General features: G+C 37.6%; 1 protein-coding gene across 4 annotated transcripts; it reads left to right on the forward strand.

Annotated features, from left to right (window-relative positions):
• Window positions 1-12: 12 nt before the first annotated feature.
• On the forward strand, window positions 13-21205 carry LOC139135714 (nuclear protein MDM1-like). Of its 4 annotated transcripts, none has more exons than XM_070703351.1 (14): window positions 13-164; window positions 1123-1237; window positions 2974-3410; window positions 4510-4644; window positions 5295-5468; window positions 6824-6963; window positions 7465-7729; window positions 8791-8963; window positions 9819-10019; window positions 10736-10908; window positions 12217-12321; window positions 12871-13043; window positions 15027-15243; window positions 16399-21205. In XM_070703351.1, exons 1-14 carry the CDS (start codon window positions 147-149, stop codon window positions 16683-16685), a joined length of 2613 nt encoding a protein of 870 aa, XP_070559452.1. In that variant the 5' UTR covers window positions 13-146; the 3' UTR covers window positions 16686-21205. The 4 variants fall into 4 exon arrangements, with proteins under 4 accessions (XP_070559452.1, XP_070559454.1, XP_070559451.1 ...); XM_070703353.1 differs by having other exon boundaries at window positions 7465-7639; XM_070703350.1 differs by lacking the exon at window positions 13-164 and adding an exon at window positions 730-918.
• Window positions 21206-27064: the final 5859 nt, after the last annotated feature.

The raw sequence follows: 27064 nt of genomic DNA on the forward strand, positions 1-27064 counted from the left end.
CTACGACTGCGCAGTACTAAGGACGCCATACTTTAGAAGTTTGAACAGAATGGATAACGTTTTGTCCCCTTGACCGGCTCGTTTTCATTTAAATTAAGTGTTATATTCGACCCAAAGTAGAAACATACCGAAGATCATCCACGAAAATGCCGGTGCGCTTCAAGGTAATGTAACAGCACTTTCTATTACATCGCATACAACTGCAACTTCGATGTTCAAACCAGATAAGGTTACTGTGCCACCTACGGTAGGTAGCTGGGAACTTGACTGTTGATGAAAGCCATGATTGATGTACCTTGTTCTTTAGTCGGTCACAAGAGGTTTGATCAAGTTTACTGAAATACTGTTAACGTAATCTCAGTAACATTTTATGATACTTAACGGCACCAGACAATTTATCAATCCTTGGAAACTCGTTTGCGTTTAAATTTACCGAAAAATGAACAGTGAGAGAACATGATGCTTTTGTTATTGTTTTGATGACAAGTCCTCTGCAAGTTGTGTACAACTTTCACTGCGAGGTTTATTCCGCATCAGGCGTCTTTTCTGGAACGTGATCCCTTTAATCATCCACGGTGCAACACTTTAAATATACCACAATAGCTTTTCCCGCGTCTGGACCACCTTTAATGGGGGTTTCCTTTGTTATTTGTTTGGATTGAATTTTCACATGTCACAACATGCAGCATAGCGGTCAGTTGGAAGCGGACAGAATTTTAAAAGCTCGAGATTCACTGCCATTCCGTCGGCCAGTTTAAACCATTATCGCTGCTCAGGTTGTCTGCAACTATCACCATAGATTCCTTTCTGCTGAAGCAATTTTAGGATTTTGTTCTGAGTGTAAACTTAACTGATGCTCCCTTTAAATCTACTTTTTTAAAGAAGATTGCTTGCAAAATGAAGCTAACTGATGTCAAAGTAAGTGCTGATACAATTCACCCTCACAGCTGAGATTTTCTACTAATAATGACTGTCACAATTATTGTGATGAAGTTATGTCTAGTGTGTTCCTCTTATCATGCCATACATGCTGCTCTGTCTTATGATGGTGAGAATTACAAAGAAATTTCATGAAGTCAATAACGCTATTTCTTTCTTTGTGTTAAAATTGTCTTTCTGCAGGTCAGTTCAGAGTACAACAACACCTTCAAATGGCATGATTCAAGAAAATCAGCTTCTTTCAAACCCTCACCGGAGCAAGAGGCACTTGAAGCTGGTTTGAAATCTGCTGATTTAAGTGAGTAAAATTTGCCACATTTTTGGAACAACATCATAGCAGGGTAAAGGAAAATGGAAGGAAAAAGTGAAAAAGGTGTTTCCACTTTGTCATATGCACTGTGTCACCTCCCCTGGTGCCGTGATTTTGAGTTCTTACGTAGACCCTAAAACTAAAGTCTATGGTTTTTAACTAATGACTGAGTCTTGAGTATTGCGTCTTGCTGGAGTCTTCATACTTCTGTTCTGAACACTTGCACACAACTTCAAATCCAAGAAAATAGGAACACGGTGCATTGGGTATTGCATACCAAGTGTATTAAGGTATATCCACCATTGTTTTGACCAGAGTATGCCAAATTCCAAGGCAGACAAATGTTGTTGCCAACTAGCAAGGAATGTAATTTGCCCACATTGACTCCCCCTTCACCAACACTTGAACCATTCTGATTTTAAACTGGCAATAACATTTAAAATTTCTAATCTTTGTTTGTATTTATTTCATTGCTTGTTTTTTTTTAACCTCAATCAATTAAATGAGTCATTCAAAGGAATAAGTCAATGGCTTTGTGACTACATACCTGTAACTCTAAGAGAAATAATTTCACCAAACTATTGGTACAGGGTGCACCTGCCTCAGTATTGGAATTTATTGAGTACAGAGTTTTGAACCTACCATTACTGGAATGAACGAACATGCCAGTCCATAAAACTACAGACACGTACCTATACTATATGCAAGGGAGACCAAATGCACCACTTCAATCTGTAATGTTGTTGCTTTTGTTACCATGTGCCGAGCAAAAAGCATAACTTTTTTTGAATTTGTTTCTTCTTTTTATTTATTGCTTTGCATACTGTTTTAAGTAATAAATTTTGATTGGAGAAAATATACCACTATGCAATCTCCACTGGAGCACATTAAATATTGCAATAATTAGAGTTACTGTGAGTAAAAGCTGAGAAACTGAACCATTTTAAGTTAATTTCTATTTACCAACACACACTTCCAATTTTTCTAGTCTATACAATTTGTTTTTCTTGCTTGAGTCACAAATACCATTGTTCAATCAGTCCAAGGGCTTGCCCATGTTTGCTCACAAGGGCTGTTAGAAAAAGATGTCCTCTGCAAACCCCGGGGAAAAGGTCGTTTCAGATATCTGTCATTGCTTCACTGGAACAATGGTAGAGCAAACTACAGCAGAAGTAGTTCCTACTGATACTGTTTGGCTTCTTGCCAACAATACTTCTCTTCTAGAGCTGGTCAGCTACTTTTAATAATCTGTGGTTACCAATTGAATTCCGTGGGGACTACCTGTTTTTTTCTTTCTCATTCTCACATACATGTAATCTTTGGCAAGTGTTCAAAATGCATCATTCTTTCACTGCTGTGTCTTTTCATTGTATTCAGGTTTGGGTGTATTTCATTTTATTCAGGATAGACGAGCAATCTAAAAGTGTTTTAATATCCTGTTGTAAACTGTATTTTAGTGTCTCGTTGACCTGATTTGAGTGTCCCGTTGGATGTGTCTCAGTAAAGATGCTATGTAGGTGACTCAAACATATGTATCAGTAAAGCAACCACGTCAATTTTACATACTGCCAGATACTGGTAGTATGGTTATGGTAAGGCATGAGCTAGGAATAAGAGATGGGTAATACTGCCCAACCATTCACGTAGAGCGATTTTTAAAAAAATTCTTTGATCTTGTTTTGCTGACAATTTATTCACGATATTTGCTCATCATTTCATTGAAGGTTTCGTTAAAGCTGAGCAGAGAGAACCACAAATACAGCACAAGCGTTATCCAGTGGATCCCGCCTCCAAGATTACTCACACAACCAAAATGTACATCGACGACGACCCATCGGAAGAGAGCAGTGAGCCGGTGGCACCGCCGAAACCCGAGGTAAAGAAAAAAGAGATACCAGCACCAAATGAAGTAAATGGCTTCTCCAAGGATCCGAGAATACAGCCCGTCCGAGTTTTCAGGAGCAATGACGAGAGGAAAGACAAAGGCAAACCTCACAAACCTGAACCAAAGAAAGATAAAAGCAAAACTTACAAGCTGGACCCCAAGGAGGACAAACCATTACCCAGCAAAATGGATCCTGCACCCAAAGAAGCAAAATCTGCAGTCAAAGACACTGAACCTGAGAAGGAAAACTTGGACAAGGACCAAGCTAAGGCTGATGTAAGTATTGACAAGTCACCAGTGATTAGATGCCCAGTGTTTAAAGAAGGTCATGCTTGTGTGCATGTCTCGTATAACAAAGAAGCTAATACCATGTCAATACATGCAACTATGCAAAGCTGAAGTGTTACCAAAATTACAGGATTTTGCACACTACTATACTCTTGTCAAATCATTCAAACTTTTTTCTATTTGTGAGAATAAGCCAAAGTAACTTAATTTTGACTTAAATTTTTTTATTTTTGTAATTTTTGTGTGCTTGTATTTTTTGAAAGTAATTTGTGCAAGCTCATATATCACTGTGATTGTTCATGAACAAAATTGCAATACCAAATTTCTTTTTTTTTGGATATCAGTGTTTAATATGCTGCTAGCTATGTAAATCATCGGAGTGCTCTGTCACAAGGCTGAGTTGTGGATATTTGCTAAATGATTGTTCAATAACAATATCATGTGTTTGTAATGTAAAATTATAAATGAATGAATTACAGTCACTTCAAGTGACAGGTCAGGTAGATTTATAAACCTAAACTACTAACTTGTCAATGGCTCTTTCTCTCAGTCACCGGACACACCCCATATCCTTTGGCAGACGTTCAAATACATTATCCCTTCTGCCGTCCAATGCTCATTTTTTATGAGTCTGATAATACACAGTAAGCCCGCTCATCCATCCAAGCTGACCATTCACAAAGAATGGCCTCAGCTGTAAATTTTGAACATTTGCCAAGAAATTCCGTTCACAAGTGTGAACTTGAAACCTGGGTTGCACTCTCTGCTTTTGTGTGGGTGTGTCTGCGTGATTCTATGTGCATGGGTGAGACAGTGTGAAGGTCATGTAGCAGTGTTTCATCCAGGGTGACATCAACAGGGAGAATTTTCCCCCTTTACCAGAAAATTTAGGGGGGAATTTCACCGGTTCATGTGTTCTACCATGGTTTTACTTGTATCTCTTAGGTTTGAATGGCATCATTTCATTAGGGGCTGGCCCCCCCCTTGAAAAATTACTAGAGGATGCCAACATGTCAACAGAGGGGGAATCCCCCCATCCCTGTCTCTGGATGAAACACTGATGTAGGATGTTTTCTTGTAATTACAGCCTGATTTAGGAATGAAGTACAGAGCTGGACTACGAAGAAAAGACCATGGCCCAAAGAGATTGTCGGAGTACCAACGACAGTTTGCCTGGAAGGCACCCACACAAAAAGAATCTCCACTAATAGCAGCTGAACAGGTGAATATCCACGCATCCAAATTATCCATGGATTTGTAAACTCATGTGAACAGAATTCAGCATCTAAGGATTTAACCCTTTTAGCCCCCTTACCCTGTAGGTGGATTAACCCCAATCATTGAAGAGAATAGGATCAAACCATAGTGAAAGGGTCAACAGGCCACCAGTGTTTATGTGTCATCTGTATGACACATGGGCAAGCCTGTAATGTCATCAAAATCTCTACCAACCCTCCATCAGGACTCACAGTGAGACTGCTGAATTGAAGCCTGCTTATTTGTGACCGTGCTAAAGTATATGCGGCCCAAACAGACAAGTCACAAATTTTACCTTGTCAGTGAAAATATCCACGCACAGTACAATACGACCAGGAAATACATAGAGTCCGCCATGCTGCGCAGATTGTTCTTCAAATAACAGTGAAAGTGATACCACTCTGTGGAGACCTTTCATTACAATATGACAGTTACACCTTTACAAGATTTGTTGTATCATGAACCATATTGAAAGCTACATTTGGCACACAAATACCCACAAACACTCCATGCAAAGAGTGAAATCTATAACATATAAATATCCACAAACACTTCGCAAAGAGTGCATAGTCTGTCGGCTCTTGTGTCTTATTTCTCTGCCATTGCCAATTGCAGATGATCTACAATTCCAACGCCATTCCATCCTACGTGCCGGACAAAGTGCCCAGGAAGAGTGAATATGACTCCCAGTTCCAAGCCTGGAATCAAGTCCAACCGACACAACAGGAAATGTTGGTGGAGCACGCGAAGAAAGATCAAGAAGCCAAACAGAAGAAAAAGGTTTCAAGGGTGAGAGTTCTTCCAGTCTGCCTGGCCAAGGAGGTATGACCTCTATGGTCAGGCACAACTTCAATGGTCAGGTACTGCCTCCATGGTCAGATACTATCTCCATGGTCAGACTCACCATCAACTTTCTGACTGCACTTTTCAATCAAATTTTAAATAATCCTGGGTCTTTGGAAACTTAAGTAACAAAACACCATCACGCAATATAGCGGTTAAGCATGGCTAATATTTTTATACAAGATAGTCTTCCAAATTCTATGGACTTCTACGTATCTCGGTTTAGGCTTCGCGGTACTGCGCATCTTCGGTTGCGTCATTTCCGTATTTGCGAGATCGCCCAAAGAGCACTTCCGGTTTTGGGGGATTGCTGTGATTGGGTTAAAAAGCGCTTATTTATGGTTAACGATACGGTTTTCAGCAATAACGAATTTATTTCACGTATTATTTAAAGGCTGCTAATGCAATGAAGATAGGTTGGTCATGTCATAGGCCCTTTAATCGCTGGCATTTTGAATTCACATTTGTTGTCCAAGTAAAGTAGTCTGACTGGAATGCAACATATTATGAATACAACACATGTAGGCTACCAAGTTGCCGTGCTCGTCAAGATTAGCTTTCTAGCCAAGCACCTACTTAGCACTAAACAGACATAGCAATGCAGCTGATCACCAGGCACAATTTATTACCTCTACACTTCTGTCGTCTCATTTGACATCAGTATTCAGTGCTGAGGCACACACTGTATGTATGTTCAAGAAGTTCCCAGCACTATACAGAAGTTGAGCTGGTGTTGGCTACAGCTGATATTGCCTATTGGCATATACATACTCATAATGTCTGTATGATCAGCATCACATCCATGTGTTCCATGAGTGTGTACTCAAAAGCAAATACACTTTGCAGCAATGCACAAAGGCTCTTGACTAGACTTTGGTGCAACATGCTACAAATAAGATAACCTTCAGTCTTTTTTCCTTTCAAATCAATTCCATGTTGATAGCAGATGCTGGGCCACCACTTTTGCTATTTCATGATCTTGCTACAAAAATATAGATTGACTGCCTGGCAACCTCAGTACAGCATTTCAAAGCAGAGACTACTTACATTGCAAATGGCTTCAATTTTAAACTATGCAGAAAGCACACTGGACTTTCAATATCTGATGAGTGCATGTGTGCCATGAAACATTCATTTCGAAATAACTCTGTGAAAAAAGATTTAGTAGTGAGAAAAGTATATCAACTGCAGGATGTACAGTATGTGAGATTGAGTTTGTGTGAAAAAATTCACCTGTTCAGTAAAAACCATCAGTGTGTCAACATTCCATTTCTAATATCAAATGCTATGCAACACTGCAGGGCAAGAGGAAGAAGAGCAGTCAGAAGGTCACTTTGTCACCTGATCAAATGCCAGCAGCTGGCGTACCAAGTCTGCAGATGGAGCAGCTGAAAGCTGCGCAAAATCCACAAAAACCTTTCTTTCCCTCAGGTCCAATAAAGTAAGTGAAATATCATTTCTCTGTGAATGTGGTGTAAGTATGCAAAAATGCAAATGTACATGTGTGTGTGTGGGAAAGTGATTGCGGATATGCATCCAAAGTTTCTGAGACAATTTCCCTAACATTTACCCAACACTAACCTTATCCCTACCCCAGCCCCGCCTATAATGATGTGGTAAATGTCAAGGAGTTGACTGTCCTCATACTGTACAAGGTATCCGGGTTACATTTCTCATTCAACAGAATTCTACAACAATTAGCCTTCTCAAACCCATGCTCCAACCGATGGATAGAAATGCTTCTGTTGTAACTGTCCGAGAGGGGTGACTGCCCTGGCCTGATACCATGACCATGTACTATAAATACTGTAAGCGTCTATAATATAGACATTGTAAAATAGTGCATGAATAAAATTGTTTTCTTTAAAGAGGGTAAAGTGAATCGGTTTCAGGAAAAATGCATTGCAATTACTGAAATACTCCTGACTTTCATCACCTTCAGGAAATGGAAATCAGAGTACAGGTCAAACTACCGTGATCCCAGACTGTTCGGTTACATGGAAGGTGTATGGCGGGGAGCAGACCCACCACACATACAGCCCAGGGACGACACCTCCACCGACGGCCGGTTGCCGGCCAAAGAGCAGGGTGGCGGGGTACCCGAGTGGTTCGCTGAGGTAAGGGGAACACCTGGAAAGTTCTCTGAAAACACAGAAGTAGCAGAAAAAGAAACAAAACGGGTTCAGGATGTGAATTGGTTTAAAGAGGTGAGAGATATTTATGGAGAACCCAGACAACACTGACTCAGGCAGTGTAATTCTTTAGTATTCTACTTTCCTGTTTCTCTGTTGTCCGTCTATATATACTGTGTGTAGAAACAAGCTTATCTTGTTTTGTCCATACATTAGATAGAGAAGTGTCTTGTTTACCTGTACTGTAGTTAATCATTGTCCAATAACACTGTAGGATAACCGTCTATAGCATACAAGTCAGTCTGTACAAATGCATCAGTTTACTGAGGTCTTTAAGTTAGCCTTCACATGTAAGATTACAATTTCTTTGTAATTCACTAAAACATGCTTACACAAGGTAATACATACCTGTAGTTTGCAGTGTCCAAAATATTGGCAGTTTCATTTGCTCAGAGTAAAACTTGACAATCCTTGGACTTGCTTGTCACAACTTGTCCCGTACATGATTTTTTCATCACTTTGTATTCAGTTCACAATTTACATGTAAACTTCAACATATCAGAAATTTGGAAATTATCTTAAAAGGCAAATGCCCTTAGGAGCTACTCATCTTCTCCAAAGAAGTTGGGCAGCTTTCATAAAATACTCGTAAATGACAGAATATTTGCTCCATAACATAATATTGCTTTATTAGACTCTTGGACACTTTAGTTAGATTTTTAGATGCTACGTTTAAATATATTTTTTACAAATAACTTTTTTTATTTTTATATACAATCTTATATTACTAACACGTACTCTGATTCTTGTTATGTTGTTTTCATATTTGCAAATTTTCCATCTTTTGACATTGTTATTTATCATGTAATCATGAAAAAATTGAAATTATTAATCTTATCGGCATTCTTAAACTGCTAAATATGTCCATTATCACACTGCTGGCATAATGCTTTTATGCCAGCAAACCATTGATGACATAATTTTTTGACAACAAAATGAGGGTTCCCTTCCCATGTCATAATGTATATAGAGCAACAATAATACAATATACACATAGAGATGCGGGGGTTTCAAACACCAATTTCCTTCCCATGGGAGATTTTTTGTTGCTAACATTTTACTACAACTTCTGACAGGTGGTTGAACTCAGGAAGAAAGCCCAGGAATACCAGAAGAGGGCCAGGGGAACTCACTTTTCCAGGGAACACCTGGCACAGCTGTTGGCACAGCAGGCAAAACTATGGGACCAGGAGAGTGAGACCAGCACCAGTACTATCACACCAGCAGAAGAAAAAGCTGAGAAACCAAAGTAAGAAAATGAGAAATTAATAAATTACTATTTCATGTCAAAATATGGGAACGTGGCATATTTTAGGATCAGTCAAAGTCTTTTGTAATTCAAAAAAAATGTGTTTAAAATTTTTATAAGAATATAGTCTCTGTCACGTCATATTTCAAGATGACACATCTTATGTCAACTAGAGCAGCTGTCAGGAAACCTATTTTCAAGCTTGGAAAATCACATTGTCTGAGTCAGTTGTTCTCATAAAAGATCACTTAAGCTGTGGTTTTATTGGTGTTTTAAACTTGCAGTAATCTTGTCAAAGGACAACTTAAAGTGACTTTTGTTCTTTTGTTTTCGTTTGCGAAGACCAGTTTTTCAACACAATGCCACGTGTCATGATCGTTATTTGTCTGAAAATAGAATAAAGGGAGGCAGGCAGCCATTAGTTAACCACACTTGCCAGTGTCCGGACTCAAAGTTGTGACTGATCCAGATTCACTTCAGCTGCTTGAACTGTCAACTTTTATCAAGTTGTGACTCGCTTCTTCTCTGCAAATGTCTTCCCCAAAGTTTCACCAGACTTTTTCTTTCAAAGAGACATCAAAATCAACACTCTTTGCTATGCTGAACTTTACAGTGATTACAGAAGGTCCATCAATATATCATGACTAAATTTTAATGTAACCCTTTCACCAATATGGTTTGGCCCAAACCCATTGTTATAAATAGTGATTGTGGACCCATTTACATAGAAATGGGCGGGAACAGGTCAAGGTTCCAAATTTACTGTTGATCAGGTTAACACTTGTGTTTGATAAATTGGTCATTTGTGACACAAGAACTAAAGATACATTATGAATGGTTTTGATTTATATACAGAGCTAAACCAAGTAAGACATATACCAAAGAAACGGCAGCTAAGCAACAAGCACAGCTTGCCCGGCAACAAGCAGAAGAAGAAGAGAGAAAAAGGAAAGGAGAGCAGGAGGAGAAACAGGTTCCTCCAATTCATCTTCAAGAAACCCAACCAGTACGGCGTAAGTTAGCTTGGCCTTCAGCCAAGGCTGAAAGTGAATCCAGGTAAGAGTAAGCCAATTTCGTCCAGAGTAAACAATGGCATTTTAAACCTGTCACTGGTAGAAATATGCTTGCAATTAGTCTGGGATCAAACTTTCTCAGATTTTTGCAGTATCATGATTTCTCACTTTATGATCCATCAACAGTAAATAAATGCTGATTTCTTGTAAAGCGGAGATTGTATGAGTTGAAACTCATCACTGCTTAATATTTGTAAGCGAAGATTCTTAAGATTTAAATTTCTGAGTTTTCAGGCAAAATTTTTCATGCATTAACTCTCTTTAGAATCCAAAAGCTTTCTTTCAATTCTCTCCTTGGCAAATTAAAGGCCAAATTTGCCAATCTTTTCCCAACACCTGTTGGGTCATTCTTGACTGCAGTTGCAGGAAAGGCTTATCACCAGCATGTAAGGCTGTGTGTCTGTTGGTGCCGTAGGCAATGTTGAACAGTTGTTTTTGTAACTGGATTGCCTATTTTGACAAAAGCTAGCACAATGGAGCCCCGTAAGCTGGATACACACACAGTACAAGAAGTTGTGTTCAATTGCGAAGTTGTTCATTTTTACATGCTAATGCATAGCCAGTTTCTGCCCAAATAAGTTGTCAAACTCAAAACAAACAAATATTTAAATAAATGTAATATTCCAGTATACTACATCCCAGCCACATATACAAGAAAAAAATAGTAGTCCTTTGACTATGGAAATCATTTCTCTGTAGTATTGGCAGTATTCCAACACCAGAGGGCTACCACTCACACACATCACCAAGAGATTCAGCTGTGACTGATTCAATGGAAGATGATGAAGGCCGTGTTCCAACACCGAGGATTACTAAAACGACTGAGCCCGCCAAAGTCAGACACCACCTCACTAGGACCACACCAGCCATTGGTGAGGCTTCATTGATATTCACTGTTCATCTGTTCAAATGGTGCAGGATCAGTGCGCCCTCTAACTCACAAATTCTTAGAGTTAATTACAGGATTACTAGTATAGAATTTCTTTGCGGTATACTGGTTTGTGTACATGTAAATCATTGAATTTTCTTGCATCAGAGTGAGAGAACTGTCTTGAGTCAGCAGATTACCAATCTAGCTGAGAGGGCGCACTGCCAAGGAGAAATTTTCAATGCTGTAGTACTGTTTGTTTTATAGATACAGACACTGCATTCACTACAGCTAAAACACATTAACACCACCTCCATCCCCAGAGCTTCACTAGAAGAAATGTGTATCAAGCTTGTGTATCAGGCAGCAGATCATGGGCAAATGTACATAATTTCTATTACTCGAAGTTACATTCGCAGCTGTTAGATCTTTGAGTAACGATTTATGTGGTGCATAATTAAGCAATAAACCATATCCAGCAACCGTATACCAAAAATGTTAACCAGTTCAGAACATATGTGCATGAGCAATAGCAAGAACATATATGGAGTGAACTGGTCAAAATCAAGTGGTACACCCGTTGCATGCTGGGATGGTTTATTGCTAGTCTGTTATAGCATTAAATTGAAATTCTGGCATGAAACGTCCAAAAGGGAATTTTTCTCTAGCTGAGAGTTCATATCTGTTCCAGCCTTGCTATATTGCGAAGATAGCTTGGATATTTTCACATCTTGACCAATCAGATTGTTGTATTTGCGCTGTCGTTATGTGCAACAGTGCCTAAAGTGGCATTGTCTATTTGTATCATTTCTTGTACATCCTATTTGGGATGCCAACAGTCCATATTTGACCTTGAAATCATGGTTTGATCTGGTGAAAAATTGAGAAAAAAAGGATGGTTTTAAGGTGTGACCATCAGGCCCTGACTTCTCACAAACATTTCCAAGTTTGAGCAGACACGCTCTGAGATTGACACTAACCTAGGGAGTCTAGACAGAAGCAACTACATTGTGCAGTACCATCCGCTTCCTGAGTTTACAATGTGTCCATACTCCTTAGCTCAGATTACAAAATTACCGCTGACAAATGTTCTTACAACTCTGTGGGGCCATGGAAATGCAAAGTTTGTTATTGCTCTTATGAAATGAATGGATGAGTGCAGAGTCAAAGATAGACCATCTGTATTGAAATAACATGCTGAAAAGATGGTATAGGAAGATAATGGCACTTTAAAACTGTTTGACATAAATGATGATTATGTCTTGGAAATGAAACTAAGTCCCACTTGCACAACATGTTTTTTATGATGTAGGTGGTGCGCTGTTGACCTCACCAAATATGAAGGCAGCTGCTACAAGCCCCATCAAGAAATCACCCGTGCAGAAACCAATCAAGCTGAAGGCTTCATCTCCAAAAGGTAAGCCGCAGGTGGCACGTACAAATCTATGTCTTACACATAGTGAAAGATTCATAACCTTGCCAGGTATTTTTAACCCCAGTTGGTCACTTTCTCACCACTGAGGGCAGTCATCAGCATCAGAGACAGGATGATCAACTGAAGGATGTTTTGCCTATGCTTTCACAGCTGCGTCAATATCAACGGAATGATTTATATTTTACTTCAGATCCATCATGTCAGAGAGTGCACAGTTCTATTTTTAACTTTATGTCATTAATTTCATACTTAGTCGGGCCATTAATAATTATACAAATTTAAAATGGTGATGTATTCACTCCAGCAGTCTTTGTCTTTGAAAAGACATCTCACAGACAACACAGTCATTTGTATCATTTTACAAATAGCTTATATACTTTTTACCCATACATAAATCCATTGGAATATGTTGATCGATGATGACTAAAAATGAAATATATATAATTCAGTTTCTTTGGATAGGGTTTGAGGGGTTCTTTTATTCCCCACACTCTTTTATTAATTAGGGCTTTTTCTATTTCTTTCCTAAAGGCAAAGCAATTAAATCGTCAGTGGGTGCAGGCCAACAAGCATCTGATGGTTACCGTAGTGATGATGAGGCAAGCTTGCCAGCAAGGCAACCTCCTCATCACCGTGGCAGTGGCCATGGTGATGATGATGATGTACATTGTAACTGCGGGGCCGAGTCTGCACCAGTATCACAGGTATTGTTATACTCTCACTTGAAAGCCTCGTATAAAAGTGAATCATGAGCTGTACAGAACCAGGGCTGTGATAGGATGAGATGTTTCACTGTATTTCTCCATATGCTATTCCATAGGCTCATCTTGTTCATGTATGTTTTAAGGCAGTTCACATCTCGAAATTGAAAGCCCAGACTTTCATCAGGGAAAGTTTATTTGTAAATCATATTACCTTCGTAAACCAAGAATAAAAATTGGGGGCCACTGTGCAAAATTTGATACTAGGGAAATAAATTACCCAAAATTTACTGCTCGAAATTCAAAATGGCTGCCATCTCAATGTTAACTCTTCGGGGAAAAATTAGATTTTCATTTGCACAAAAATAAGACGATGAAACTTCACTCACCCAATGAGCTTCAAAATGAGCCTCTACAAGTGGTAGACGAAAAAAGTATTGTAAAAGTTTTAGTGTCCAAATATCTATCCCCAAAGCACATTCCATCTTAACTGTATAGCCACTATGATTTCCCAAATTCTATCAGTCTTTTAAAGTGAGTAGGCAATTTTTTTTGAAAAAATGAGCTGGAGAGATTAAAACAAAAAATTACTGAAACAAACATCTTGGTACTCTCTCTTGTTAGTCCTTTACAGAGCAGGAGTCTGATTTTGCCATGAATCCAGCTCATTTCTAGGTTGAAAGTAGCATTTAGCTAGAGGAGATAAACATTTGGATCTTGTATATGAATCACTAGGTCCGATTATTCCGCAAAAAATTTAAGAACTCTGAAATGTTTGTCAAAGGGAAAATAAAGGTATGATCAGAGTTCGTGTTTACGCAAAAATCGTGCGTATTTACGCATTGAAATTGACTCTCTACGCATTTTTTTCATTGTTATGCGTTTTCTACACGCAAAGGATAACATCGAAAGCACTCCCTACGACTGAGCTTAGGCGACAACCAGACGAAATTTGTTGCAACACATTTCTGTCAATCACTCATTTTGTGTGGAAATTTTTGGATTCTCTGGGCGTTGTCTGAAAAATGGGCATCGTAGTTCACACGTTATCACGTTAGGCACGTTATCATGTCAGCTGTGCCTATGAATTACGTTGCTAATTTTCAGGCGAGCGATAGTTTCTGAAACTTATGACACAAAGTGAGTGATTGACAGAAATGTTGCGACAAATTATATAAATGCCAACCGTGCACGATCATCGCGTTTCACTGTTCCCAAATTTTGATCAAGCACACATGCAGCATGGCGTCGAAGCAGACAAATCTGTTTTCTTTCAACTTTGCTCTACGAGTCCGTGAAAAAATGATTCATCAGTAGAGCTCGTCGGAATCCCGATAAATTTTGAACACTGCAGAAGTGTCTGGACAAGCAGCCATAACTCTAACTTTTGGGTTGCCCGATGTGTTTCGACGGTCGCATGTATACCCTTCGCTGTTATGTTTCAGCATTGTTCAAGTTGTTCGTTAAACTGTTTTCATTAAAATAATGTTACATCGTACAATCCGAATATGTAGTGTAGGTTTATTCAACGGCACATTGCATTTTGCAGTCAGTTTTTTTCATCAATCGAGTGCGGAAGTGAAATTATGCACTCAAATCCAGCCATTACGCAATTTTAGCAGACTAATGCGTATGCCGTACGCGAGGAGAAAAAAGTCACGGCGAACACTGTATGATATACGTATATTTTATTTGTGCTTATAACAATGGTGATTATATATCATATTGAGTGGAATGCCATGAAATTTACCTTAAAACCAGCCTCAAAGTTCTACTTTTAGATTTGAATGCTTGTAATGATAAATCAGTAAAAACATATTGTAATCAAGTGCTTTTTTCAGTCTGCAGGGGTATTATGATATGTCTTCATGTAGTGAGAATTATAGAAATGATTTTTAGATAAATTCAAAACCATATGGATTCAGCGACATTGTTCATTGTGTCGACATGTATTAACGTTGATTAATTGTTTTATTTTGTTTTCAGGTCAAGAAATCTCCCTCAGCTGGCATCATCACCAGGGATCCAGACCCTCTTTCCGATGCCTTTCCGTTGACTGCATTCCAGAGGCATTCTGAGAATTTCTATGAAACCAGTCCAACTCGACCAAGAGTGCCGGATGACAGGGCTCAACTCACGCACAAGACGTGGGCTGGCATGCCCCTTGAACGTGGCAGAGCTCCATCACCACCTGTGCCAAAGAGTAAGGATCTGGATAATAACACGTTTTCAATGCAAATGAAACTTGTTGCTTTTGACATTTAACCCACCCCTTTCCTCTAAATGAAACACTGAACACCAACATTATGATTTGAACATTCCCAAACGCAATTAATTGCTGACATAGATTGTTGGAAGTTTAAATTGCAGAAACACAGTGTTTTTAACAACTTGCATATCAAAGCAAAACCTGAATGGTGATTGAGTCCCACACATTCATACATATACATGGTTTCCATTTTATAACTGGCATATCAAAATAGATAGGAAACCCCTCCCCTCCTAAACATAATGGTTTTCATTTGTCATGCACATCTTTTAATTATCTACTATCCCCTCGGCCAACTATCATCAGATATGTCAAGATGATCTCCATCAAATTTCTTAGATTTCATATCATTTTGCGTTATTTTCATGATTTTAGTTACAAACCAAGATTGTGCCATGGAATAACGTTCATATTTTATAGATAATTGGAATATCTCAGTAATATCTTTGGATATACCTCAAACTATGGTAGTGGATGTACAGCTGCATAAAATGTGGATGTCCATAGATGTGCCGAAAGAAATCATATGTAAATAGAGCTTTTGATCTCTGAAGACACAGGGCACACACACCCATATGGATATAGCTGATATCATTTTATGGTGTGATAAAATTTGATAGTATTTTAAGAAAAACAATAATTTCACTGGAATCCATGTACTGCGAGGACTTTATATATATGTGGAGGAAGTGAGAATAAAATAGGATAGTATTTTCAGGGAAGTAATAATTCTAATGGAATCAATATTCCGCCATGGCTTTACATACACGTGAAATATGCAGTTGATTAGCCCTTTGAACCTGGCTCGGACATAAATGTCCGATGACGAAATAGAGTACCAGGGGGTCAGGGTGCAAAGGGGCAAAAAACAGATAATTGGCTTCGTGAGTTAATTTATACGAATAGTATTGCTAAAACACATGGATTTTTGAAGTACCTGAGTGTGCTAGCCCCATTTTTGTGTGAAGTACAGACTGGTTAAACAACCATTTTCTAAGTATATCTGTTCATCCATGACTCCTGACGTCTTGATGACATCATGCCTACCACTCTATGTTCATTGGTATATATATTCCAACTCCCTTTCAGAGTCCGAGGTGCCGCCTCCGAGAAAACCCAGTGAAGCCTGGACAGTGCCATCCGGTCAACCTCTCCCTTCAAAACCTTCAGACAGGGAGAAGAGGGTGCCAGTGGTGAGCAACAGCACACCGCTGCAACACCAAGGTAGAACGGAAGCACGGGATGATGACGTGTTGTCCAACCTCTCCACCTTGTCCTCAAGGTCAAGTTGTTCGCTGGCGTCAGAGGTCCTCGAGAGAGCTCGAAGGCGCCGGGATGAATTCTGGGGCAATCAAAACAGAGTACCTGCAAAATGAAATAATACTTCCTGATGTGAGATTAGGTAGCAAACTGTAGCTTGATCGTGATTGGGACTAAAAATACATGAGATATGGCTTGATTTTGATGGGGACTAAAAATTCATGAGATTCTGTCATTCCAGGGGATCATAACCCAAGAAATGAAATAATATTAACACTTGTGTATTCTGTTTTTTCAAAAAAATGCTAAACCCAGGTATGTGTAACTCCACTGAATTTGAAACTTTCTTTTCAACAAAACTACTGCCCAAATACATCCATAACAGGTACTAACAAATACAGCAACATATTTCTGCAAATTAAGTGAGGAAAAAGGGGAATTATTGTTATAATAATAATCATTGATAGATATAGTGCATGGAATTCTAAATTTTATGTACTGCGTACTAATCCATGCACTGGTGACAGCTATGCTCTCACTGCTCTTATCCGTAATAACAAAGTGGCAAAACAACGCTTCCCTCCCATAAATCTCGGAATGCAGCTGCGTGGAGTTGTCCGGAACATGAATTTATGTTCACATCACAACAATTCGATTCACCAGAGATGGCAATAATTTCAGATATACCAGTAATTTGTAACAGGCATCCATTATCGTGGATTCACCACAGTCATTGAAACTGCAGTCAGGTGATTGTCTTCTGCTTGTTATCATCATGTCCCAGTCTGCTGCATAGATATATACTGTACCATAGAAGCACAAAAGTTAGCTAACTCCAGCCTTTTATGAACTGATATCACAAACAATGAAGTTACATTGACAAAAATACAATGTTATTTACTCAGAATAGCTAGGAATTCATATTAATTTTCATGGTCATTATTAAATACACAACAAGCGATTTGTCACAAGAATTAATCGAGAATCAGTAAAAAGTGACAAAATTTAAGAGATTAATTTTTCTTTGGAGTACTGCAAATTCGCCATAGCAAGAATGTATCTGCTACAATATATTGATAAACCCAATGCAGCTTCACAGATCTACGCATCATTGAATATCATTCTCCATATGGCTATGTTCTTAATCAGGGTAATGTATGTAATCTAAATGACACTACAGGGTATATGCACCCTTATCAAATCTTGTGATCTAACCAGTGTGATTATTCCAAGATATTGTCATAGCTTTGATTTTTTTTTATGACATTTCTTGTGTACTTCATGTGTAGGAAAACCAACTACAGTTTCCCTTCTTTTGTCTAAGTCTCAAGCATGTTGAAATTCTCAGTGTCTGGCCAAGAAGTGAATCTAAAATTGGGCTCAAGTTTCATGTGAAGGCTACATTCAAATGCACTTATGTTGTGTACTATACCACCTTGATACAAGACAAATATTATATATTCAGTACACACACTGACCCATTGGGTTATTTCAATTCTGAAAAAAGCCAATTAAAAAATTGTCAATAGTCGCTGTGTCTTTTTTCTCAAAAAACTATCATTCCGTGATCCACCTTACAGTTTGACTTCAAAAACATTCCAAGTTAAGTTTGATGTGGCAGCTTACTTACGATACAATACCGGTATTTGTGATTTGTAAAATCAGATAACAACATGCCATAGATAAATCTCTTTGTGCTTTCACTTCAGTCACCAATTACTTAATTTATGAGAAATGTGAAAATACTTGAAGGAATTTTATTTGCTTTTCATTGTTGTCCGCACCTTCTAGTTAGATCCCTTATCATTTGGTAGGTTTCATGAAACAGAAATTAACTCAATCATATCTTTCCATGTAAAAGAAGAAAAGCTTGATGAATTCAAAACCTTATTTAAAATAATAAAGGGCGCAAAATATCTGGCGGTGATTTACAATTCATCAGTTTCAACCAAGCATTCCAAGTCCAGAATGATTTCATCTAACTCCCAAAATCTGTAATACCATTGGGCTGTTTTTACCGCTATTTAAACTTACAACGTAAGAAAATACAGTATTATATTGATTGCAGCTAGCTGATTCAAATGATGTAATGAGTATTGCCTACTACAGGGACTTACAATCACAAGCCTAATTTTGTCAAGCCCAGCTGATTAGCCATTTGTATAAAAGGTCAATTTTTTCCCCAAAAAGTTAAAGCTGATGGTTTTACTACAATTTCAAAAGTTATTTTCATACCAACATTTATGAAAACTTCAAGACATCAGAGAAATACAAATGTCCGTCTTTTGATGATATAGGAATACAGGTCAGTTTTTTTTTTACCGTAAACCTTAAAACATTAAGTGCCTCATAGAAGTCAGAACTTTGTGTATATTTTTTGTCAGATTCTTTGATGTACTGGTATTTTCAACTGATATACAATTAAGTACTACAATAATCCATTTTATTATGAGAATTTGTCCTCATTATCTGGCTGATTTTATTTGTGAAATTTTATAAAAAAAACACAAAAAGGGAATGAAATATATACATTTATGATCTTAGTAGTTTGTAAGTAACACTTTTAAAAGCCTATAAAAGTTTTGTAACTCGTCAAAATTATACCTGTGCATTGTACCAGCTTTATGTTCATGTATTTTACAATCTGATGACTCAGTAAAGATGTTAAGTTATACGAGAGCAATTTCCTTGCCACTTCATTTAACTTGTTGTTAGCTGACTTTGTGAAGTTAGGGATCTCTTTTCACACAGAAATGGAATCGACAGCATTGGAGAGCGAAATTGACATCTTCAGGATTTGTATATTGCTGCACCATACCATGCTCATTTCACTAAGTTTTAACCATATCACTGAAGATGTGTAACAAAGCAACTTTACCTGTCAAAACAAGAGAAAAGTACTTATGACAAGTAAAAACTTATTCTGAAGTTGTTTTTGTGATGTAATTATAAAACAGTTCTCTACTAATATTTTGTATGTTTTTGTTTTGTCGTCAAGTTTCACAACATGTTTTATAACATGCATTGTTACATTTCAACACACTAATAATTAGTGAGACGGAACGTGTATATCTTCCTATATGTATTTGGTTGTTGTCGTTTTTTTATGAAGAAATGTATTTTTGTAATCTTTATACATCCCAACATAATAGTCACCTAATAATTGTCCTGTAGAAACACTCTTGATTACTTTCTGAGTGAAGATATTTCAAAAAATAACCCTCACGTTATTTTGTTCATAGTAACTGAATTTCTAAGAGGCAAACATTTTTTCCCCTTTTTTAACATGAGGTGATCATCTTATGTTATGGGATTTTTTTCGTGTTGGCCTTCAAAAGCACTGTGAGCATTCTATGTGAATAGAATGAGTACTGCTGCTCTATTTTTCCCCGCACATGAAGTAATGTTACTTTGTTATACCATAATACACACAAAACGTATGTTCACTAGCTATGGGAGACAGTAGTACATATGTATTGACCAGCCATTGTCATCATGGTATCGGTAGATTATCTTTTCCCTGAGGGAATACAAGGCACTCCCCTGCATATAGTTTTGCTTCCTATATAGTCAAAGGGGCAAATAGACTGTTTTTCGCTTTAGACACTTGTATCCCCTCCAATGGGAAACAAATAGTTGGAATCAAGCCATGCATTTCCATGCCTGTGAACCCCTGTAACCACCGGGTTTTCAGGTGAAATTCATGGCCTGGTTCAAGGCCGATTGATGTGGATACCTGAAAATACATGCAGTAGTCAAATGTGCACTTCATAACACATGTCATCTGTATTCCAAAATGGCATTACCAAGTAGATACTTTTTTCTGTCTAACCTCAGGCATCACACTTTCTGAAAAATACACCTGACTAGTATGCAAGCGCGCTTCAAATTTTCTCGCCATCATTTTGGACACAGGAGGTCTGTCTGCACATCACAACAGAAAAGTGGCACACTCCAAGTACAGTAGCTTCACAGAAAATTCGGAAATGAGATGTGTTACAATGATAGATGTCACATTGGTCTGTTCCAGTAAGATGTTCAGTTGCTCTGCAAAGAGTATTGATTGTCAATCAACACTTAACTTACCTTGAATGCTGAACAGTGCCCTCTATCAGCACTTTAGATCGAGTTACCCTCTGCCCCTTCTTTGACAGGGAGGGGTGTTTGTTTATTTGGAGTGAGTCTACTGATCAATTCAGCTTAGCGCAAGCTGTCAAAATACAACCCTTCCACCCCCATATTCGTTTATGGAGGTCCAACTTTTCCCACAGAAAACAGAGGTTGAATCGATGTTTGATGTTCAAAGGGTACAGATCTCTTATCAAGAAATGTCTTTTTGACAGCCAATCTTAACGATGTACATGTCATGTTTTAAGTCGTATAATACACAGTATTATATAATTCAATGTATAAAAGTTTGAGTTATGTTTTATGAAAAAAGTAAAATTTGAGTTTTAAATATTTAATTTATTTTTGAGTTTCAAATGGATGATTTGTGCACCTTATGTGACTGAGTTCAATATGTATCTTCACTTTCCCCGTTATAAAAATTGTAACTACCCTTGCAATCACTTGCAACAAACTCTTCATAGTTTGTACTTTTGTAGAAAAATAAAGTACCACACGGTAAACAATGGACATTGACTACTTGTCATTGTGTTATTAGGGTTTTGCAGCCCTGCTTACGTCACAGACACTCCAGAAAGTGTCGGTACTTGTTTGTTTTTTGTTCCGGGTCTTCTCGCCATATATATATTTATTTTATCTAGGATGTTCAAATTCTTCAATATCTGCGCATTTCGGTCTAACATCATTAGAGACAAGGGGATATCTTGTCCCCTTCCTTCAAGTTGGCGGTAATAAGATGTTGTATCGAACGTCTCTATTCAAACACTGCAGTCACCGTCAGACCATAGGGAACCCAGAAATCTGGTTGTTGTTGTTATAATTTGTATCGTTGTTTATATTTATTAGTCTTGTTGTTGTTGTGTTGTTGACCACGAGGATAACTGTTGTGTTGTTGTTGGCGACGTCTATGCAAATAAATGTACTCATTCTCGAGGAATACATCGATGATTTAGGTAAAATATTTGATCACCTAAAGCAGGGTATATTTTTTTATTTTATTATCGGACCAGCATGTATGAGGAATTGTTTGAAAATAAACATGTCACATCACATAAAGTAAGGTACATGTATATTATATATTATATTATATTATATTATATTATATTATATTATATTATATTATATTATATTATTACCGGACCAGTATCTACGAGATTAATAGTAAAACATTTCAAGTACCATTGTTTGATTTCGTATAGAAAGGTGATAAAATTGCGGCAGCTATATTAATAAAAGGACTGATAGTTTAAATTAAATGACTAGTCGGCAGGAACGTATATCTTTGAGGTGGAGAACATTTTAATCAATCAATCGAAGTCAAAGTTCAAGTCGATCTACAACTTCGTAGCCCCGTTGAAAACATTGTTGCTAAGTTTGTTGGGTCAATATGAAAAACCTATGTTGGTTTTTATCACCGAAGTGTTTTGTCCAAGTGCGAGACAAATTTCAACGCAAAAGAAACAAGCTCGCCAATTAATATTTTACGCTGCCTCCTGAAACTAATGAAAACAATGGCTTGACATGAATGCTGTCCGTCCAGGTCCATATTATAGAGACTACAGCGGAACACCCATACCATCATGTTATACTTCAAATCAAATGCTTTGGCGGTGTCCATTTATCGTTTAGTCAGATGTGCGTAATTCGAGTTTGGATTTATCCGAAAACTTTATTGCTCAGTCCTTTTTCCGAGGAGTTGGAGTTGTGGCGTTCCGACCTACGACCGTAAATTCAAGGCCACAGTTACAAATGATACGGAATTTGAATGAAAAGTGTTTATTATTTCACACCAGATATTTTAATGTGACGATAAACTTTGAAAACATGTTTTGCTTCTTCTATTGTGTTTCAGTTATATGAAGGTTCACCGCATTCACAACAACATTCATTATACAAGGCTTCATCGACATGGCCATGAGACAGAAAGGTCATAATTCTATTACTGTCATCTTGTGGCTGAGTCAGAATGAAACGTTTTTGTTTCACCACAAAAAGGCAATGAGAACATTGCTCTTGGGTGAAGAAAGGTGCTGGCATACAGAAGGAGTAAAACATTTTATAAAGTTTGTGTTCGGTCTATTACCCTAACCCAGTGAACTTTGAACCAAGCCATAATATGACATGAAACGATTGAGCCTTGGGAAAAATTGACGAAGTCTGCGAAATAAACCAATCCCGGAACTTTGGAGTCTACATAACTGATCGAGTTAATTATTCCAAGATAGCTTTTAATCAAGAATCAGTGTCTGTATCCTGCCACTCGCAACTTTAGAGATTACAGAACCTGCAATATGGACTGATAGCGAATCATTATTTCTCTTTACATGGTAGTATGCGCCTCGAAGGTGAACGGCTTGAACTTTTGCTCAAACTTCCCTTAAAGAATCTTTCAACCATTATCTTTCAAGACCAAGAATAAAAATAGGAGGTCACCGTGCAATTTTTGGTACTAAAGAAACAAATTACTCAAGATTTACCGATATTTAAAATTCAAAATGGCCGCCATCCCTGTGTTAACTCTATGAAGAAAAATAAAATTTTCGAATTTCGAAAAACTAAGTAGGCGAAAAGTTTTATAATACACAAGAACTTTAAAATGAAGCCCTACAAGTGGTATATCAGAAAAGAATTGTGAAAGTTTGAGAGTCCGAATATATGTCCCCGAGGCGCGTTCTACCTTAATAAGATTAACAAGAGACTTTGCGTTCTTGTAAGGAAATAATGAGCGCATAACGAGTTCTTATGGTGACATTTATTCTTTGCTAACTACGAATATTGAGTGTTCACAAATCAATCCCGCTGTTGTCGAGCTATGGCCAGTAGTTGGTAAAATGCACGTTTCACATTGTTGAAGCTATCGTGCTATGGGCAATTGTATGCCATTGTACATTATAGAACCCTAACGTGTAGGACAAACGTGCATGCTCAAGTAAGTTAATGCATGGGTGTTTGTACCCATCAAGCCCAAAAGTAGGAAAATGATCAATTATCTTTAAAAACCACCAGATTTGATGATATTTGGCCTAATTATTGGAATTATTAAATTCTTTAAAAAAATGTCTGCCTAAATCTTGACAAGTTGAGTCACGTGACCAAATCTGATATTTTCCCGCCAAAATTTACGTCTTTATTAATTTTAATATTCCAACCGTAAACCGTTAAATTTTCTTGATTTTCTTGCACTTTTGGAAACGACATTTATCATATTCTTTCAAAAATACATGGCACTCTTGAAACTCTATCTATACTTCTTTCTGATATTCAAAATATTCATGTAAAACGTCAAAAATATTATATTTGTTGTTTTTTGTGAAGAAATAATATTCAAAATTCAATAATTTTGCATCTGCCACTAGTTCTAACACAAGTTGCAATCCCATTTTACATTAATTGGTCATAATATTTAAATATTTTAATGTTTAACGGTTGGAATATTCAGTTATTTGCAATATACAATTTTGGCGGGGAAAATAACAGATTATGTCATGTGACCTGATTGGGTAATATATTATGATAAATTTCAGCTTAATCAAATGCGAAACATATTTTTGGCAATTTTCACAATTTTCTGACCAGGTCTGATTAAAAGTATGTTCAAACTGATTTTACATGTATGCAAGCCTATGCCCATGCATTAACATACCTGAGTGACTAAACACTGTAAAGTCTGCACGTTAGACATTTTAGACACGTTAGGTCCGCACACGTTAGGTTTGCACGATACACGATAGGTTTGCATGATGGCATGATAGAAATTGGAGTCATGTGGAGAACCTAAAATGAACATACACGTTAGACATTTTAGAAACGTTAGGTCCGTACACATTAGGTTTGCACGATACACGATAGGTTTGCATGATTGGCATGATAGAAATTGGAGTCATGTGGAGAACCTAAAATGACATACACGTTAGACATTTTAGACACGTTAGGTCCGTACACGTTAGGTTTGCACGATACACGATAGGTTTGCATGATTGGCATGATAGAAATTGGAGTCATGTGGAGAACCTAAAATGACATACACGTTAGACATTTTAGACACGTTAGGTCCGTACACGTTAGGGACTGGTCAGTTTCTTCAGCCTGGGGGGGCCGGTGGATTCATTGGGGGGTCACCCTGTTTTGACTTTGGTGATAGGGGGGGGGGGTCACCATGTTTTTGAAATGCCCAATAGGGGGGGTCAGTGTGTTTTTGAATTTGACACAGGCTCATCATTGCTAAAATGCTAGTGTCAGCCACAATTTCATCATTCAGTTGTATTTTCGGCGCGCCCTTGGGGCGCGTAACTTTAATAATCAGTCATATTTTTCAGCACGCCCAACTTTAACAAATCAAGCATACATACATCAGAGATATCTGTAGTGTTCAATATTTTTCAGCATGCTCTTCAAGCTCATTACTTTAATATATCAGATATTTTCAACATGCCCTTCAGGTGCATGACTTTAATATACAAGGCATATATATCAGAGATATCAGGATGTTTCAAATTTTTCGGCGCGCCCTTGGGCGCCATACTTTAATAAATCATATATATCTTGATGTTTGCTAAGTGAAAGTGTACCATTATGAAATCTGCATTTCATATGAAAAGGATGACAAATTCCTGATACTTTTCTGTTCTCTCTATGAGAATTCAGTATGAGAAAGCAACATGCACAAATATTTCACAATATATATTTGATACAGTGACTTATTTTAGAGATAGAAAAATGACAAGATATCTTTCCTTCTCATTGATGCAATTATTTTCCTTTGTGTCACAGGTTTTCTGTAGAAAGATGCTTTTTTATGAACAAAATAACAGTTAAAAAAGGCAGTTTTTGTCATTATTAGCTGTGCTTTTATGGTTTCAATGTTACAAGAAAAGGTCCTCTCAGACACTGTAGACATCAGATTTGGCTAAAAAAGCTCTCTATGGCTCCTCAGGAGATTTAATTGGATGGTTGGCAAGTCTTAACACCCATCAAAGTTTTTGATTCACTGCTTTTTCCTCTTTGATATTAATGATTGACATCCATTTCTGTACAACAGTTCAGGACATCTGGTTAAGCATAGAAAGTGTGAAATACATTCACAGCTCATTCAAAATACAGCTCATTCAAAATGTACTGTATTCAAACTTTAAGATTGACACTTTGAAATTCCTATCTTACAACTGACATGTCAACAATTTCATTAAAACATAGAATGACTATTTGAAATATAAATGTAAATGTATGTAAAATGTAATATATATATATATATATATATATATATATATATATATATATATTATATATATATATATAATATATATATATATATATTATGTCCACCTTTTGTTTTACCTATGTCGCACGCGGGGGGTCACCCTGTTTTCGAAATTTGGAATAGGGGGGGTCACCCTGTTTTCAAAATTGGAATAAGGGGGGTCAGCCACTTTTTGACGTCGGCAAAAAATGATCCACCGCCCCCCCCCCCCAGCTGAAGGAAACTGACCAATCCCTTAGGTTTGCACGATACAAGATAGGTTTGCACGATTGGCATGATAGATTTTGACCCATGTGAGAACCTAAAATGACATATACGTTAGACATTTTAGACTTTAGGTCCGTACACGTTAGGTGTGCACGATACACGATAGGTTTGCACGATTGTGGCATATAGATTTGACCATGTTGAGAACCTAAAATGACATGCACGTTAGACATTTTAGACACGTTAGGTTCGTACACGTTAGGTTTGCACGATACAAGATAGGTTTGGATGATGATACACGATATGTTTGCATGATGGCATGATAGAAATTGGAGTCATGTGGATAAACCTAAAATGACATACACGTTAGACATTTTAGACACGTTAGGTCCGTACACGTTAGGTTTGCACGATACACGATAGGTTTGCATGATTGGCATGATAGAAATTGGAGTCATGTTGAAAACCTAAAATGACATACACGTTAGACATTTTAGACACGTTAGGTCCGTACACGTTAGGTGTGCACGATACACGATAGGTTTGCACGATTGGCATAATAGATTTTGACTCATGTTGAGAACCTAAAATGACATACACGTTAGACATTTTAGACACGTTAGGTCCGTACACGTTAGGTTTGCACGATACACGATAGGTTTGCACGATTGGCATGATAGATTTTGACTCATGTGGAGAAGCTAAAATGACATACACGTTAGACATTTTAGACACGTTAGGTCCGTACACGTTAGGTTTCCACGATACATGATAGGTTTGCACGATTGGCATGTTAGATTTTGACTCATGTTGACAACCTAAAATGACATACACGTTAGACATTGTGTCTATAGACGTCAAAAGTGTACGTCATTTTAGGGTTCAAGATAAGTAGAATTGTAT

The sequence above is a fragment of the Ptychodera flava genome, chromosome 6, assembly GCF_041260155.1.
Source record: "Ptychodera flava strain L36383 chromosome 6, AS_Pfla_20210202, whole genome shotgun sequence".
Classification (NCBI taxonomy): Eukaryota; Metazoa; Hemichordata; class Enteropneusta; family Ptychoderidae; genus Ptychodera; species Ptychodera flava.